This window comes from Megalobrama amblycephala, linkage group LG16, assembly GCF_018812025.1.
Source record: "Megalobrama amblycephala isolate DHTTF-2021 linkage group LG16, ASM1881202v1, whole genome shotgun sequence".
NCBI lineage: Eukaryota > Metazoa > Chordata > Actinopteri > Cypriniformes > Xenocyprididae > Megalobrama > Megalobrama amblycephala.
The window spans coordinates 6,869,762-6,884,439 of NC_063059.1; the positions used below are offsets into that span (position 1 = coordinate 6,869,762).

General features: G+C 36.6%; 2 protein-coding genes across 3 annotated transcripts in view; one reads left to right on the forward strand and one right to left on the reverse strand.

Moving 5' to 3' along the window:
- The window catches only part of LOC125248738 (histone-lysine N-methyltransferase 2B-like), a 45,420-nt gene extending 41,478 nt beyond the window's left edge, over nucleotides 1–3,942 (forward strand). Inside the window, 1 exon segment of the mRNA XM_048160842.1 lies at nucleotides 1,171–3,942. Coding sequence (XP_048016799.1) covers nucleotides 1,171–1,446 — 276 coding nt within the window. The 3' untranslated portion in view covers nucleotides 1,447–3,942.
- A 1,861-nt stretch (nucleotides 3,943–5,803) lies between these two features.
- Nucleotides 5,804–14,665, reverse strand: igflr1 (IGF-like family receptor 1). 2 transcript variants are annotated; one of them, XM_048161425.1, is made up of 7 exons: nucleotides 14,481–14,665; nucleotides 13,888–14,074; nucleotides 13,687–13,735; nucleotides 13,396–13,561; nucleotides 12,679–12,771; nucleotides 6,682–6,813; nucleotides 5,804–6,333 (listed from the first exon to the last, which is right to left on the reverse strand). In XM_048161425.1, exons 1-7 carry the CDS (start codon nucleotides 14,569–14,571, stop codon nucleotides 6,011–6,013), a joined length of 1,041 nt encoding a protein of 346 aa, XP_048017382.1. In that variant the 5' UTR covers nucleotides 14,572–14,665; the 3' UTR covers nucleotides 5,804–6,010. The 2 variants fall into 2 exon arrangements, with proteins under 2 accessions (XP_048017382.1, XP_048017381.1); XM_048161424.1 differs by having other exon boundaries at nucleotides 13,678–13,735; nucleotides 14,481–14,664.
- Between the last annotated feature and the right edge of the window lie 13 nt (nucleotides 14,666–14,678).

Consider the following 14,678-nt stretch of genomic DNA (forward strand, 5'->3'; position numbering starts at 1 on the left):
GAAGTTTTGCTGCTCAAGAAACATTGTGGTGCATAATATTTTTATCGAAACCATGTTTTTTATTCCTTTGATGAATTGAAACGGAATTTATTTGACCTTTAAAATTAACTTGTATAGATGTCTTTTAATGGCAGTTTTGATCAATTTAATGCATCCTTGCTGAATAAAAATATTAATTTCTTATTCAACATTTTTATTTTTCCTCATTTCTTTTTTTTTTTTTTTTATTATACTTTATAATCATTATGTGACATGTGCTGGCAAAATGAGTCACTGTGAGCAAATTTTCAAAAATGAGTTATTGTTATTCTCACATTCTCTATTAAAAAAAAAAAAAGATGTATGATTTATATTGTTGATAGTCAGCAAAGTCAATTTTGAGAAAAATCGAGTTAAAAGTTTTCTGAAGGTTCTCAAACAAAATCACCTAGCAACCATACCTTAAAATCCCTTGTAATGCCACCAAATTTGGCACAAACCAAGTCAAAACCCATTTCTGTAGGAACAAATATATATTCAACTTTATTTTTACATGATTCCACAATTGTTTGATTAACATTATTGAAACAGACAGCCTGTATATTAAGACCTACTACCACACGGATCTAATTATAATGTTACACATCAGATGTTTTTCCCCAACTGTTAACCAGACATTCACTTAAGACATAACAGATGTTTGCATGAATACTCGCCAAGACCGATATCTTAAGATACTGTAATTCATATACGTATATCAGGATCGCGCGCTGTCTGAGGCGTCTTTGTGCGCGTGCTTCGTCGAGAAGCGAGCAGAGAAAAACTGCACTTTTCATGGACAAAGGAAGGGTACTCCTCTCAAAAAACGTACAAATAAAGATTCTTTTAGACGTTTAATTTCTATTTGAATCATTGGGATCGCTGGACGAGGGCTTAATGAACTAATTTTTGTGTGAACCTCAATTTCAACCAGAATTTTTTTCACTTGTTTTGCCCGTAGCTCTCAATTAGCCCATGCACATTCTGACTCATTTTGCAAGCACAGGTCACGATATTATTTATTTCTTACACTTATATTGTTTATTTTTTTTATTTATCATTACATAAATACATCTTTTGGGTTCACCCTGTACTAGATTTGTGTCAGACTTTGAATATCTTACACAACTCTTTCCTCTGCTCTTCTACCAGGGCATTGGATGCTACATGTTCCGCATTGACGACTTTGACGTCGTCGATGCCACGATGCACGGAAACGCAGCGCGATTCATCAACCACTCCTGTGAACCCAACTGCTACTCTCGAGTCATCAACGTGGAAGGTCAGAAGCACATAGTCATTTTCGCCTTGCGCAAGATCTACCGTGGAGAAGAGCTGACCTATGACTACAAGTTCCCCATTGAAGATGCCAGCAACAAGCTCGGCTGCAACTGTGGAGCTAAGCGCTGTCGACGCTTCTTAAACTGAGGATGAGTGATGGAAAAGTCGCTGTGACAATGGAGCTAGACGGGTAAAAACAATGGGCCGAGGCTTGATGGGTAAAGGGGGTCCAAGCAGAGGGTTTCAAAGCTTAACAGAGTCACCTCTTCAATTTGAAAGTCCTTTAGTTTAAAAGGGCCATTAACTTTTAAACAGCTGTTGTGGAGCCATTGTCCTTGAAGCATAATTCCTGCCGACCCATAGACCATTCAGTCCAGTAAAGCAGATGACGCATGATTGGTAATGTGTGGAAACATCATGGCCTTTCATGTACATTGCATCCTTTGTGGTTCACTTTGTGGTTTTATCAGAATAGTAGTGTTTTTGAAAAGAATCCTGGTCTCAGTCATAGCAGTTTTTTTGTTTTTTTTTAAACCAGTTCATAACCAGTTCAAAAGAGTTGTTGTATATTTTGCAGCAAAATTGTGACTACTTTTAAATTATTCCTGTAGGCGTTTTATGCTTTTTAAAAGCTGAATAGAAATGGCCGCTGCCAAGATTTCAGAGCATTCTGTTCCTGTAACTGACCTTTTAAATCTCATACGTCCGTTTTCTTCTTCGAGCCAAACCTAAAGTGCTGGATTCTCAAGATCTGAACAGAATTGTCTCTGTGCTTGAGAGAGATTTCAGTGCGGACCACGTAGTTTGTAAAAGCTTAGCGGCAGTGAAGATACTTTGTAAAAACATGCACATTACCAATGAAATGATGTGAACGCATTAATTCAGATCTGCATCTGTCGATTTTATTTTAACTGAGAAAGACTCGCACTGCTCAGGACAACATTGTAAACCCCTCAGTATAACTCAGTATCCACTCCTTGCGCATGGCACGTTCTGTTGCGTTTTACCGATACGTTGTTGAAGCGTCTTCTCATCCGTGACAGATTTTTCGCTTGAAAACCCCTAGAATCTTCGCAAAGGCTTTTATTTTTAACATTTTCTTTTCGATAATTTATTTATCATTGCATTTTTATAGGCATCTCAAAACACTTTCTGTTTTTGGTCTAGAACTGTATAGGTGGTTTTTAAACTTGATGACCTCCATGGTGCTAAGTCAAACATAAGTCCTAAAGGGGAAACTACATACTTCCTGTTTCATGTCTCGTTAGAAAACCGGTACTAGAATAGCAAAACCAGACTTGCTTTCTAACAATATGCCCATATATGTCCACGGTGTGTTCAAACCCCATTCCGAATACTCAAAGAGCAACGTTTTAGCATGTTTGTGCTTTTTTTATACCTCTTGAGAGCCTTGTGTCGAAACAAAATCATGCCTGGAGAGCGTAGAAGTATATTGGTGTTTCTTTTCATCGTGTAGTAGAGGACACTACTTAAGCTAATCGTGACTAACCGCATCCTCATTGCGTCACAGCTATTAAAGGTGTGATGACGTCGTGGATTGTTCCTGCAATAAAATAATTTTTTGCCACAATTGCACATACAATTGGAGCTCTACATTTACTGCTTAAAGTGTCCTATAGATGTAGGACCCATGTATACTGTTGACTTACAGAATCTATATATATTTATAGAAGAGTTATTGAAAGTTTTTCAGCAGACGGTGGCACTCGGCACCTTAATTTTCCTTGAAAGATTTGGAGTTGTTTATCATATTCATGTAGGAAAAATCAAGCTGGTGCCATCGTTCGTCGTATAAAAGATTGTTCGGACTGTAGGAGCGTTCTATTTATTCCTTTTTGTCTTTATGGGAGTTTATACCCATAGGTCTGTGCTTTTTGTATTTGACCAAGGTCTTATCGGAGTCTTCTTCAGGGTTTTTTTTTTTTTTTCTTTTTGTTCTTTTAAACCTTTTCCCCATTTTCTTTCCTTTTTTAACTTGAACATTGAGGATGAGTTCTTGCAACGTGGCCTTTTATACAAGGTGATGTTTTGAGCCAGCTGTTTGTTTTATATGTCTGTTTTTTTTATTTGGCTTCCTCAAAGGAGCAGTTCCCTTCGCCTAAATCATGTTATCGTCTCCTCCTTTTTCTTTGTTTCGTGCGTTTTGTGTGAGGTGGACATCTCCATCAAGAACCTGAAATTTAGCGGATCTCAGATTTTAATCAAACCACCCCAGACTTGCAAGGATTCTACCTCAAGCTGTTCAGACAACGTCAAGTAATACTAATGCAAAACTAGATTTGCTTGGTCTGTTCTGTCATGCAGAGTTGGCTTGTGTGCAATGAAGGATGCAAAGCACTAGTCAGGACCTCCTGTGATGATACGTATCCCAGAGCTTCTTGGGAAAAGAAAAATCTGTCTGTTCTTGTGTAGGTTATTTTAAAAAAAACAACAACGTTGTGTTGAAAGACTTAAAAATTAAAAAAATAAAAATAAAAAAAAAAAAAGTCTTTGCTACCTTGTACAAATGACCCCTAAGTTTGTAAATAGTTGTATACATATTTCTAAACCTGTTTAATTTTTCTATGCACTTTTTTATTTATAATGTTTTTGCTTAATAAAGATGTACAATGTTTGAACAAAGTTCAAGATTTATTGTGGTCTTTGAGATGAACATATAAAAACAACAATTGTGCATCACTAATAACTAAATATATTGCTTGTGGCCAAATCCTGTCAAGAAATGAACTTTATGATGTCAAAACTTGAAATATTGGTTTGCCAACAATTCTATCATTTAATATATATAATGCTTTTTAAAGGACACTATTTTAGGAATTGTAGTAGTAATTTAATATTGACATGCTGTTGAAACTAAACATATAGACTGATAAATTAGAGTGAAGATTTCAGAAACTACAAGGAAGGAAGGAAGGAAGGAAGGGGGGTGGGGGGATTTCCTTCTTGTTTGTTTCTAATAGATTCCACGTGAACTCCAGCCCATCTGTTACCCATTATGTTGTACGTATGCTGTTAGCCAGTAAGCTGTTTTCAGTCAAAACATCTCTAGATATTAGAATACAATACGTCATGTACAAAAATTGTATGCTTTACAACTTGTTTTTGAATACTGGAGTTAAATGTGCAAAAAATATAACACGATCTATATACACTGAAAAAAAACTTTAAAAAAGGATTTACTTGATGATAACACATTTTAAGTAAATTTTACTTCTACTGCTCGGTACAACATACCTGTAATTATCAAGTAAAATCTACTTACTGTTGATCTTAACGTTCATAAAGAAATTAAGTAAATATTACTTAATTCTGTTTGTGAAATTAAATATAATTAAGTAAAATCTACTAACTAAATTAAGTAAATTGAACTAAATTAACTTTTTACTCATAATATAACACTGAATTAAACCATGCTTTTGAGATGTATGCTTTAAGTATGCTTATTATGTAAATAATACAATAGAATCCTGTAGATGCCAGATCTACATAATAGAAGTAATGCACAGAGTTGAACACAGAGACTTCAATACTTGGTACACAATACACAATGACGGTAACATTCGATAGATAATTGTTGAGTATGAATGTGTCATTGTAAGTAGAAAATGAACTCCTGTGGAATTTTTTTCTTCAATACTGGTCATAACTGTGTAAAGTCAGTTACATAAAAAGGTAGAAAAGTCTAATCTGAATATGAAACTGATTAGATGAGACTGATTAGCCCTAACTAACTGCTAGTTAATTAAACCAGAACTTAAGTCCCAGTCTTGACCTAGAGGCTAAGTTTATGCAACCGGCCACAGATGTCACAAAATTGCAAGTTACTAAACCCAACAAGAAAAGCAATGATAAAACCTTGTAAATACAAAAAAAAAAAAAAAATAATAATAATAATAATAATAATAATAATGGGAACAACAGCATCTGAAAAGTTAAACTTAAAGCTTAAATATCAGTGATATGAAATTCATTCCTGCAAGCTTGAATTGAGTACTAATATAGCGTTTACTTTGTTTTTTCAATTCTTGAAAAAGAATTTAAAATTTTGAACTAACGTTTTCATGTAAAAACTACATTTGTTTTTTTGTTTTTTTTTCTGTAGTATTTACTTCACCATAGAATCATTTTATCAGTGTAACACAAACTATTTTATGATTTCATCAAAGTGTGAAATAATCACGAATTGCAATGAGAGTGTGTTAAAGGTGGGGTAAGGCATATTTTAAAAAAACACTGGAAGTTAGTCGGCTGACACCAACAACAAACATGTAACCAATCAGCATTAGGGCATATGATGGTTGAGGAGACAGAATGAGCAAGAGGGAGATTTGAAGAAAAACTGCAGAAAGAGAGATGAGAGACACAATACAAAAGAGCTCAAACGAATATCACTGGAATGAAGGTTTATGACTGGCCAAGCGCTTTAGGACCCGTGTTAAATGTTTTCCAGCGCTGGAGAGAGCTAAGCTTGAAGGCCTGAAAACAGATGCGGAGGCTGCTTTGATTCTGCGTCACATGTGAGTAACACTGGGTTTGAGTGTCATTGATTATCTGTGGCTGCTGTGCTGTTGGCGACTAACAACAAACTCTTGTTTGTATTTACTCTTGTATACTGTAACCGAGCTTGCCCCACGGTTAAAAATACAATATAAGTAAGTATAATACTGCTTTGTTTTCTTAAAATACCACATTAATTATTAACACCAGCAGGGAGCTTTGCCAAAATCTCCACGGCATCGTTGCGACCGATAGTGGTTAACAGCTCAGCGAGGTGTCCGACGGTCCAGTCTGGGTTCTTGGTGACGACACCCTCCAAAACAGCGACGAGAGGACTTTTGTGATCCTTCATGGAATATGCATAATTGATCCAGGCAAAGGAAAAAGAGCACTGAGCAGCAAGGTGACGTGTATTCTTAGCGCCAGAGATGTCCGGGTCTAATACCAGCACAAGCTCCTCAAGAACATCCAGGTTGTTCAGCACGGTTTTCAAAGGCTTACCCTGGACCTCAGGAGCTATGAATAGAAATGAAATTACACTTTATTTTGATAGTTCACTTTAGACATTAACTACTTTGCAACTACATGTCAACTAACCTATTAATTTATTATGCTGGAGTTAGGGTTAGTAGAATAAGTTGAAGTGTACTTGCAAAGTTACTTATAGTCAGAATGACTGGTAATGACTGCTAGTTAACAAAGTTACGTAATATTAGTTGAATGTGGATTATCGAAATAGAGTTACCAAAGGAGGTGTTTATGGAAAATCCCCACCTTCTCCAAAGGAAATTTACTGTGTAAACACTGGAAAGGAGTGGTTTCACCTAGGGTCAAATCAAAGTTAGTTTGTTTTCGTATGCTCACCTAACAGATACGCCGATCCAGTCATGTGATCATTGTCAATTTCTTTGATGATGTTGTATGAGATGGTCTGTTCATATCTTTCCTTTTTGGACAGGCTTTCCTGATCAGCTCCATTACAACATTGTTGAAATTCTGTTAAACATGAGAAATTCTTGTTTTTCCCTTCCTTTAATCTTGTGCAATGCATATTCCATCAAAGTAGCACTCAAGACTTTGTAATGTTGTAATTGCAATAATGTAATACTAAGAAAAAAAAAAAAAACACTTAGATGTGCACTCTTAGAAGATGAGGTTCTATATAGAACCTTAAAGTGTTCTGTCAGGCGCTTCATATGTAGAACTTTTTAGGGGTTCATTTTGTGGATTTTTTAAAAAAAAACAACAACAAAAAACCCTTAAACATTAAAGTATTATAATGTATCTTTATATAGAACTATTTTGGTAATTAGGGTTCTTTAAAGGGTTAGTTCACCTAAAAATGGAAATTCTGTCATTAATTACTCAGCCTCATGTCTTTCCACACCTGCAAGACTTTCATCCATCTTCGGAACAAAGCTTAAAATCTTTTTGATGAAATCTGAGAGCTTTCTGTCCCCCCATTGACAGCTACGCAACTACCACTCTTGACGCTTCAAAAAGTTCATAAAGAGATCGTAAAACTAATCCAAATGAATTGAGTGGTTTAGTCTAAATTTTCTGAAGAGATTTGATCACTTTATATTATAAACAGATTAAATTTAGTCTTTCATTCATATATATACATTAATCAACGCGCACATCAGTTGTGGTAAATGGAAGCTCAAGCATGTTTGCTTGACTTGTGCGAGAACCAGTGAGGTTCATTCTTGTGTTATGCAGAACATTTGAGCTTCAAGAACCAATGAGGTTCATTCTCGTGTGTTAAACAGCACGTTTGAGCTTCAAGAACCAATGAGGTTCATTCTTGTGTTACGCAGCACGTTTGAGCTTCAAAAACCAGTGAGGTTCATTCTTGTGTTATGCAGAACATTTGAGCTTCAAGAACCAATGAGGTTCATTCTTGTTACACAGCACGTTTGAGCTTCAAGAACCAATGAGGTTCATTCTCGTGTGTTACGCAGCACGTTTGAGCTTCAAGAACCAATGAGGTTCATTCTCGTGTGTTACACAGCACGTTTGAGCTTCAAGAACCAATGAGGTTCATTCTTGTGTTACGCAGCACATTTGAGCTTCAAAAACCAGTGAGGTTCATTCTTGTGTTATGCAGAACATTTGAGCTTCAAGAACCAATGAGTTTCATTCTTGTTACACAGCACGTTTGAGCTTCAAGAACCAATGAGGTTCATTCTCGTGTGTTACGCAGAACGTTTGAGCTTCAAGAACCAATGAGTTTCATTCTTGTTACACAGCACGTTTGAGCTTCAAGAACCAATGAGGTTCATTCTCGTGTGTTACGCAGCACGTTTGAGCTTCAAGAACCAATGAGGTTCATTCTCGTGTTACGCAGCACGTTTGAGCTTCAAAATCCAATGAGGTTCATTCTCGTGTGTTACGCAGCACGTTTGAGTTTCAAGAACCAATGAGGTTCATTCTCGTGTGTTACGCAGCACGTTTGAGCTTCAAGAACCAATGAGGTTCATTCTCGTGTGTTACGCAGCACGTTTGAGCTTCAAGAACCAATGAGGTTCATTTGAGCTTCAAGAACCAATGAGTTTAATTCTTGTTACACAGCACGTTTGAGCTTCAAGAACCAATGAGTTTCATTCTTGTTACACAGCACGTTTGAGCTTCAAGAACCAATGAGGTTCATTCTCGTGTGTTACGCAGCACGTTTGAGCTTCAAGAACCAATGAGGTTCATTCTCGTGTGTTACGTTTGAGCTTCAAGAACCAATGAGGTTCATTCTCGTGTGTTACGCAGAACGTTTGAGCTTCAAGAACCAATGAGGTTCATTCTCGTGTGTTACGCAGCACGTTTGAGCTTCAAGAACCAATGAGGTTCATTCTCGTGTGTTACGCAGCACGTTTGAGCTTCAAGAACCAATGAGGTTCATTCTCGTGTGTTACGCAGCACGTTTGAGCTTCAAGAACCAATGAGATTAATTCTCGTGTGTTACGCAGCACGTTTGAGCTTCAAGAACCAATGAGGTTCATTCTTGTGTTATGCAGAACATTTGAGCTTCAAAATCCAATGAGGTTCATTCTTGTGTGTTACGCAGCACGTTTGAGCTTCAAGAACCAATGAGGTTCATTCTAGTGTGTTACGCAGCACGTTTGAGCTTCAAGAACCAATGAGGTTCGTTCTTGTGTTATGCAGAACATTTGAGCTTCAAAATCCAATGAGGTTCATTCTCGTGTGTTACGCAGCACGTTTGAGCTTCAAGAACCAATGAGGTTCATTCTCGTGTGTTACGCAGCACGTTTAAGCTTCAAGAACCAATGAGGTTCATTCTCGTGTGTTACGCAGCACGTTTGACCTTAAGAACCAATGAGGTTCATTCTCGTGTGTTACACAGCACGTTTGAGCTTCAAGAACCAATGAGGTTCATTCTCGTGTGTTACGTTTGAGCTTCAAGAACCAATGAGTTTCATTCTTGTTACACAGCACGTTTGAGCTTCAAGAACCAATGAGGTTCATTCTAGTGTGTTACGCAGCACGTTTGAGCTTCAAGAACCAATGAGGTTCATTCTCGTGTGTTACGTTTGAGCTTCAAGAACCAATGAGGTTCATTCTCGTGTGTTACGCAGAACGTTTGAGCTTCAAGAACCAATGAGGTTCATTCTCGTGTGTTACGCAGCACGTTTGAGCTTCAAGAACCAATGAGGTTCATTCTCGTGTGTTACGCAGCACGTTTGAGCTTCAAGAACCAATGAGATTAATTCTCGTGTGTTACGCAGCACGTTTGAGCTTCAAGAACCAATGAGGTTCATTCTCGTGTGTTACGCAGCACGTTTGAGCTTCAAGAACCAATGAGATTAATTCTCGTGTGATACGCAGCACGTTTGAGCTTCAAGAACCAATGAGGTTCATTCTTGTGTTATGCAGAACATTTGAGCTTCAAAATCCAATGAGGTTCATTCTTGTGTGTTACGCAGCACGTTTGAGCTTCAAGAACCAATGAGGTTCATTCTAGTGTGTTACGCAGCACGTTTGAGCTTCAAGAACCAATGAGGTTCATTCTTGTGTTATGCAGAACATTTGAGCTTCAAAATCCAATGAGGTTCATTCTTGTGTGTTACGCAGCACGTTTGAGCTTCAAGAACCAATGAGGTTCATTCTAGTGTGTTACGCAGCACATTTGAGCTTCAAGAACCAATGAGGTTCATTCTCGTGTGTTACGCAGCACGTTTGAGCTTCAAGAACCAATGAGGTTCATTCTCGTGTGTTACGCAGCACGTTTGAGCTTCAAGAACCAATGAGGTTCATTCTTGTGTGTCACGCAGCACATTTGCGCTTCCGGAAGAGGTTTGTTCCCACGCGGTTGAGCTTCTGTTTATGTTCACTGATCAATGTTTATATGCAAATAAAAGCCTAAATTCAATCTGTTCATTATATAAAGTGATCAAGTCTCTTCAGACTAAATCACTCAGTTCATATGGATTAGTCTTCTGCCCTATAAAGCCAAAAGACATTAACTCGCTAGAATGTGGGAACTGAAAAAATTACTTTAAAGATTTTTTTTTTCACTGAAAATCTGGCAATTAGATGTTTTTAGTAATGAAATTTACTAAGTTTCAAAGCCATCTCAACCATCATTTTCCTTCCAGAACAATGGGCCATTTGTTTTACCTACACTTTTATTCAGGTATTGTTTGTGTCAAAAGTGCTTCAGTGACACAGTATGACACAGGCTACACCGTAATTTAATTGCAGCAAACTTTAATGGACAATAAAACAAAGGCAGGATACCGTACATCCAGGCCACCCAGTAACTTCTAAACAATTTCTAAACAATAGCAGTAACTCAATTTGAGCATTCCAAAGCAAGGGCAAAGAGCGATAACTGGTGTTACGGTGTTCTGCCTTGGTTTCTGCTGGGCTTTTAGGACAACCCATTATTTTCTTGAAAACAATGGAATTTACTTAAGATACCCTCAAGATAAAGGTCTTGAACGTAGGGCTGCACGATAATGGTTAAACTGATAATCATGATTATTTTGCTCAAAATCATAATCACGATTATTCTATCAAAAAGGGTAATGTAGCTATGGCCATTTTGCACGTTCTTTACCAACCTACACTTCACCCAAAAGGCCTGTAGGTGACACACCGACTTCATTTAACCAACTATGAAAACTTCGTTAGATGGTAAATCAATACAAAACACATGGTTTTGGTGAGCGCTTTGTAAACTGTATTCACATTAGATTTTAAAGCAACACAATTCGTTTGCAAATGAGACAAACCACAGATTCAGATTGCCCTACAAATTCGTAAAGCAAAGAATGATGCTTTTTGATATAGCATATATATATATATATATATATATATATATATATATATATATATATACACGTCCCTGGCTAGGGACATTCTAAAATGCTTAACGTGAAAAACGCTTAACGTGGCTTCACTAGTATTTACTTAAGTATTTTTCTGTATAGTATGCTTTATTAGTATAGTGTTTACTAAGTTTGGTCTTTTAATGTCACTGTCTTAGTACATTAAGCCAGGTTAAGCGTTTTCTTTATGGGAGGAAAATGCTTCATTAATGTTGCGTTCATATTCTGGGCTCATCTGCTTTTCTGTCATAGTATGCTTTATTAGTATGGTGTTCACTAAGTTTTGTTAATAACACTTCAAAAGATAAAATGGCGAAACTCATAATATTATTTCCAATAATTCCAAATTATGTTCATTTTCCCGATTGAATTGTCACACAGGTTGCAAAAGTGCATTCTGCAAACAGTAAAGTGGAGATACATTGCATTTGTTGAAATTCATCGCTGAAGGTTTGATCATGGCAGATTTAGTAACACAAATGGTACAAGTGGCTTGCGAAGAAACAAAGACTGGCTGTATGACACTTTCATTGAAGCAGAATTTCGCAGTGGGGATCGCTAAACTCCAGCACACGTTTGTTTTCAGATCATAAGCGCTTCTTCCGCATTTAGAGGGAGCGTGTGCATAGAGTTGCCAGATTGCACAGATTAAGTAAAACACCGGCAAGAAAGCATATCCTTTAAAGGGAAAAGCTCTATTTGGGCATTTAAGCTCTTTGCATCTGGCAACCATTAACCATTAACCGATTAATCGTGCAGCCCTACTTGAACGTCCCAAAAATGTCAATAACTCATTTTCAGCCAAAAATGAAGTGACTGCCTTTTGCCTTTATAGAGCAGTTTTACGATCTCTTTATGAACCTTTTGAAGCGTCAAAGTGGTAGTTGTGTAGCTGTCAATGGAAAAAAGCTCTCAAGATTTCTTCAAAAAGATTTGTGTTCTGAAGATGAATGAAGGTCTTACGGGGTTGAAATGATATGAGCATTTTTGGGTGAACTAACCCTTTAAAATTGAGTCAATAGCGTTCTACTGAACCCTATTGAACCTTCCTTTTTCCTAAAACTGTGAAGTGTGTAATCGCTGTACTAGCACTGCAATCACCAACAGGTTTACAAAAGGGGATTGCTGTTTCATACAAGTTTCCAAAACACTCGCCCACATTAAATATATTTATATATATATACATATTTTGAGAGAACACATCTTGAAGTACTTGTATTACTTGTATTTGACTCTGTATGTCAGCATCTAAAACTAATTACACACATTTCAGCTTTAAGGATTTAAAGTTGCGTTTTAACATCATATTACATCAATCGTTTACATGTTTATTTTATTTCTTTGTTTGTGTAAGGAATAAACTGTGGAATGAATACTGATTTTGCATTTGGCAATATGATGAAAGTCTTTGTGGTAATAATTTACATTTATATTTGAGTAGCCTAAGACATGACAGGAAACATTAATATTTATTTAATTTTGGAATATCCTCCAAATGTTTCTTCCTGCGACTGACCTTCATTGAAATGTTTAGTCCTCCTTCTCTTGATAACCAAGAACAGACATAGCAGAGTGAGAGTGGATAAAATCCCTAAAAATACATAGATCCCTGCAAAGATGCACAAGAAAAAACAAACAAACATCAATTTTGCTTTTGTTTAACACTGAATCTGGCATATTCTATTTTTCTTTCTCTCATGGTGTGTGTTTGTACTGAAAAGGATACATATAAACTAGACATAGATGCAGATCAACACCAAGCACTGAATACTGATATACTGTAAATATGTACTCTATATAGTTCAAAAGTTTGGGTTCAGTAAGTATTTTTTTAAAGAAATTAATACTTTAATTCAGCAATCATGCATTGAAGAGATCGAAAGTGACAGCAAAGAATTTTACATTGTTAAAAAACGTTCTATTTCAACTAAATGCTGTTCTTTAGAACTTTCTATTCATTAAATAATCCTGGAGAAACATGTATCAGGGTTTCCACAAAAAGATCAAGCAGCTCAACTGTTTTCAACACTCATAAGAAATGTTTCTTGAGTTCCAAATCATTACATTAGAATTTCTCAAAGATCATGTGACACTGAAGACTACAGTGAAAATAATAATAATTAGGTATTTTTGACCACAAATGCAGTCTCGCTGAGTATATTTCTTTCAAAAACATTTTAAAAAAATCTCAACTTTTGAACAGTAGTATGATAAGACAAATGCAAAACAATACCTGTCAAATCTATGGCAGAAGAGGAGGTTTGAGAGGGGGTTAGAGAGGGTTTTTGAGAGGGTTTTTGAGAGGGGGTTTGAGGCAGACTTTGATGGGGTGTTGGAGAGGCAGGCCTACTTGAGTTGCCAACAGAGTCAGTTATTGTGGAAGTCTTTCTCATCACAGTCTAAAAAAGAAAAATTTAATTTTAGCTCAATTAATATCTCTGCTTTAGATGAGAGAACACTGTTGGACAAAGGGAGAGCTAACTCGAAGAAAAGTATATATAACAATCTTTATTACTGTTATTACTGTGGTCGGCAACAGCTGAGTGATGCATTTTCCACTGAAAACCTGCTCCCTGCAAAAAAAAAAAAAAAAAAAAAAAAAAAAAGTCTATCTTAGTGTAGATAAAACAACAACAACAAAACAATAGGCTACAGACAAAACTAGTAGTAAACACGTTAAATGTTAAATGTTAAATAATAATAATAATAATAACGTAAATTGTACCCTTGTTTACAGCAGATGGTATCAGTTGTGGTGCTGCATGCAATAAACTGTGTCGTCAAGCAAGATCGACAGTTTTGGCATTTAATGTGATATCCGTCGTTAAATGTTCCATCCCTGCAAGTTGTGTGAGAAACGCCGACTTGGTGTTGCTCGTCAGACCAACCGCAGTTCTCAGTAAATTCGTAACCTGCCGTCAAAACAGAACTATGAGTAAAATGTATTATTGTTAATTGTTTTTCAAACAAGTATGCTTCGGTGGTTTTTCAAAGTTAAAGCGATTATAAATGTGCGCATTTTCGTCGGTCACTAGCCTTTTACAGAAGAGTTATCTTTATGAACGTAGCCTAACCTACAACCACTAAGTTTTGTAGATAATAGTAACCACTTTATTAGCGTATAGCCTGTTTTTGTAGGCTACAGCACAAATATTTTATATAGTAAAACTCGAATGTTTTATTTGAAAGTCTTTTTTGATAATTGACTAAAATATTTGCTTTGGGCGAAATCAAATTGCGCCACGAAAATTACCTTTACATATAATTCTCATCCTGTTTACATGTAAATAGCCTATTGGACTAAGAGACGAAACTTACCTGCTTGGATGGGATATTTAGTTTCACATAGCTGACAATTATGCTGAATAGAATCCCAGAAATTCCCATCTGGACAATTTTTTGAAGTCATTTGGCTGATGTAGTGTAGGCTACGTTCCCTTGACGTGATGTCTGCAGACTACTCTGACCGACTGTATAACCAGATGCCAGTTGAAAGGGAGGAGGAGTTGGTGGGTT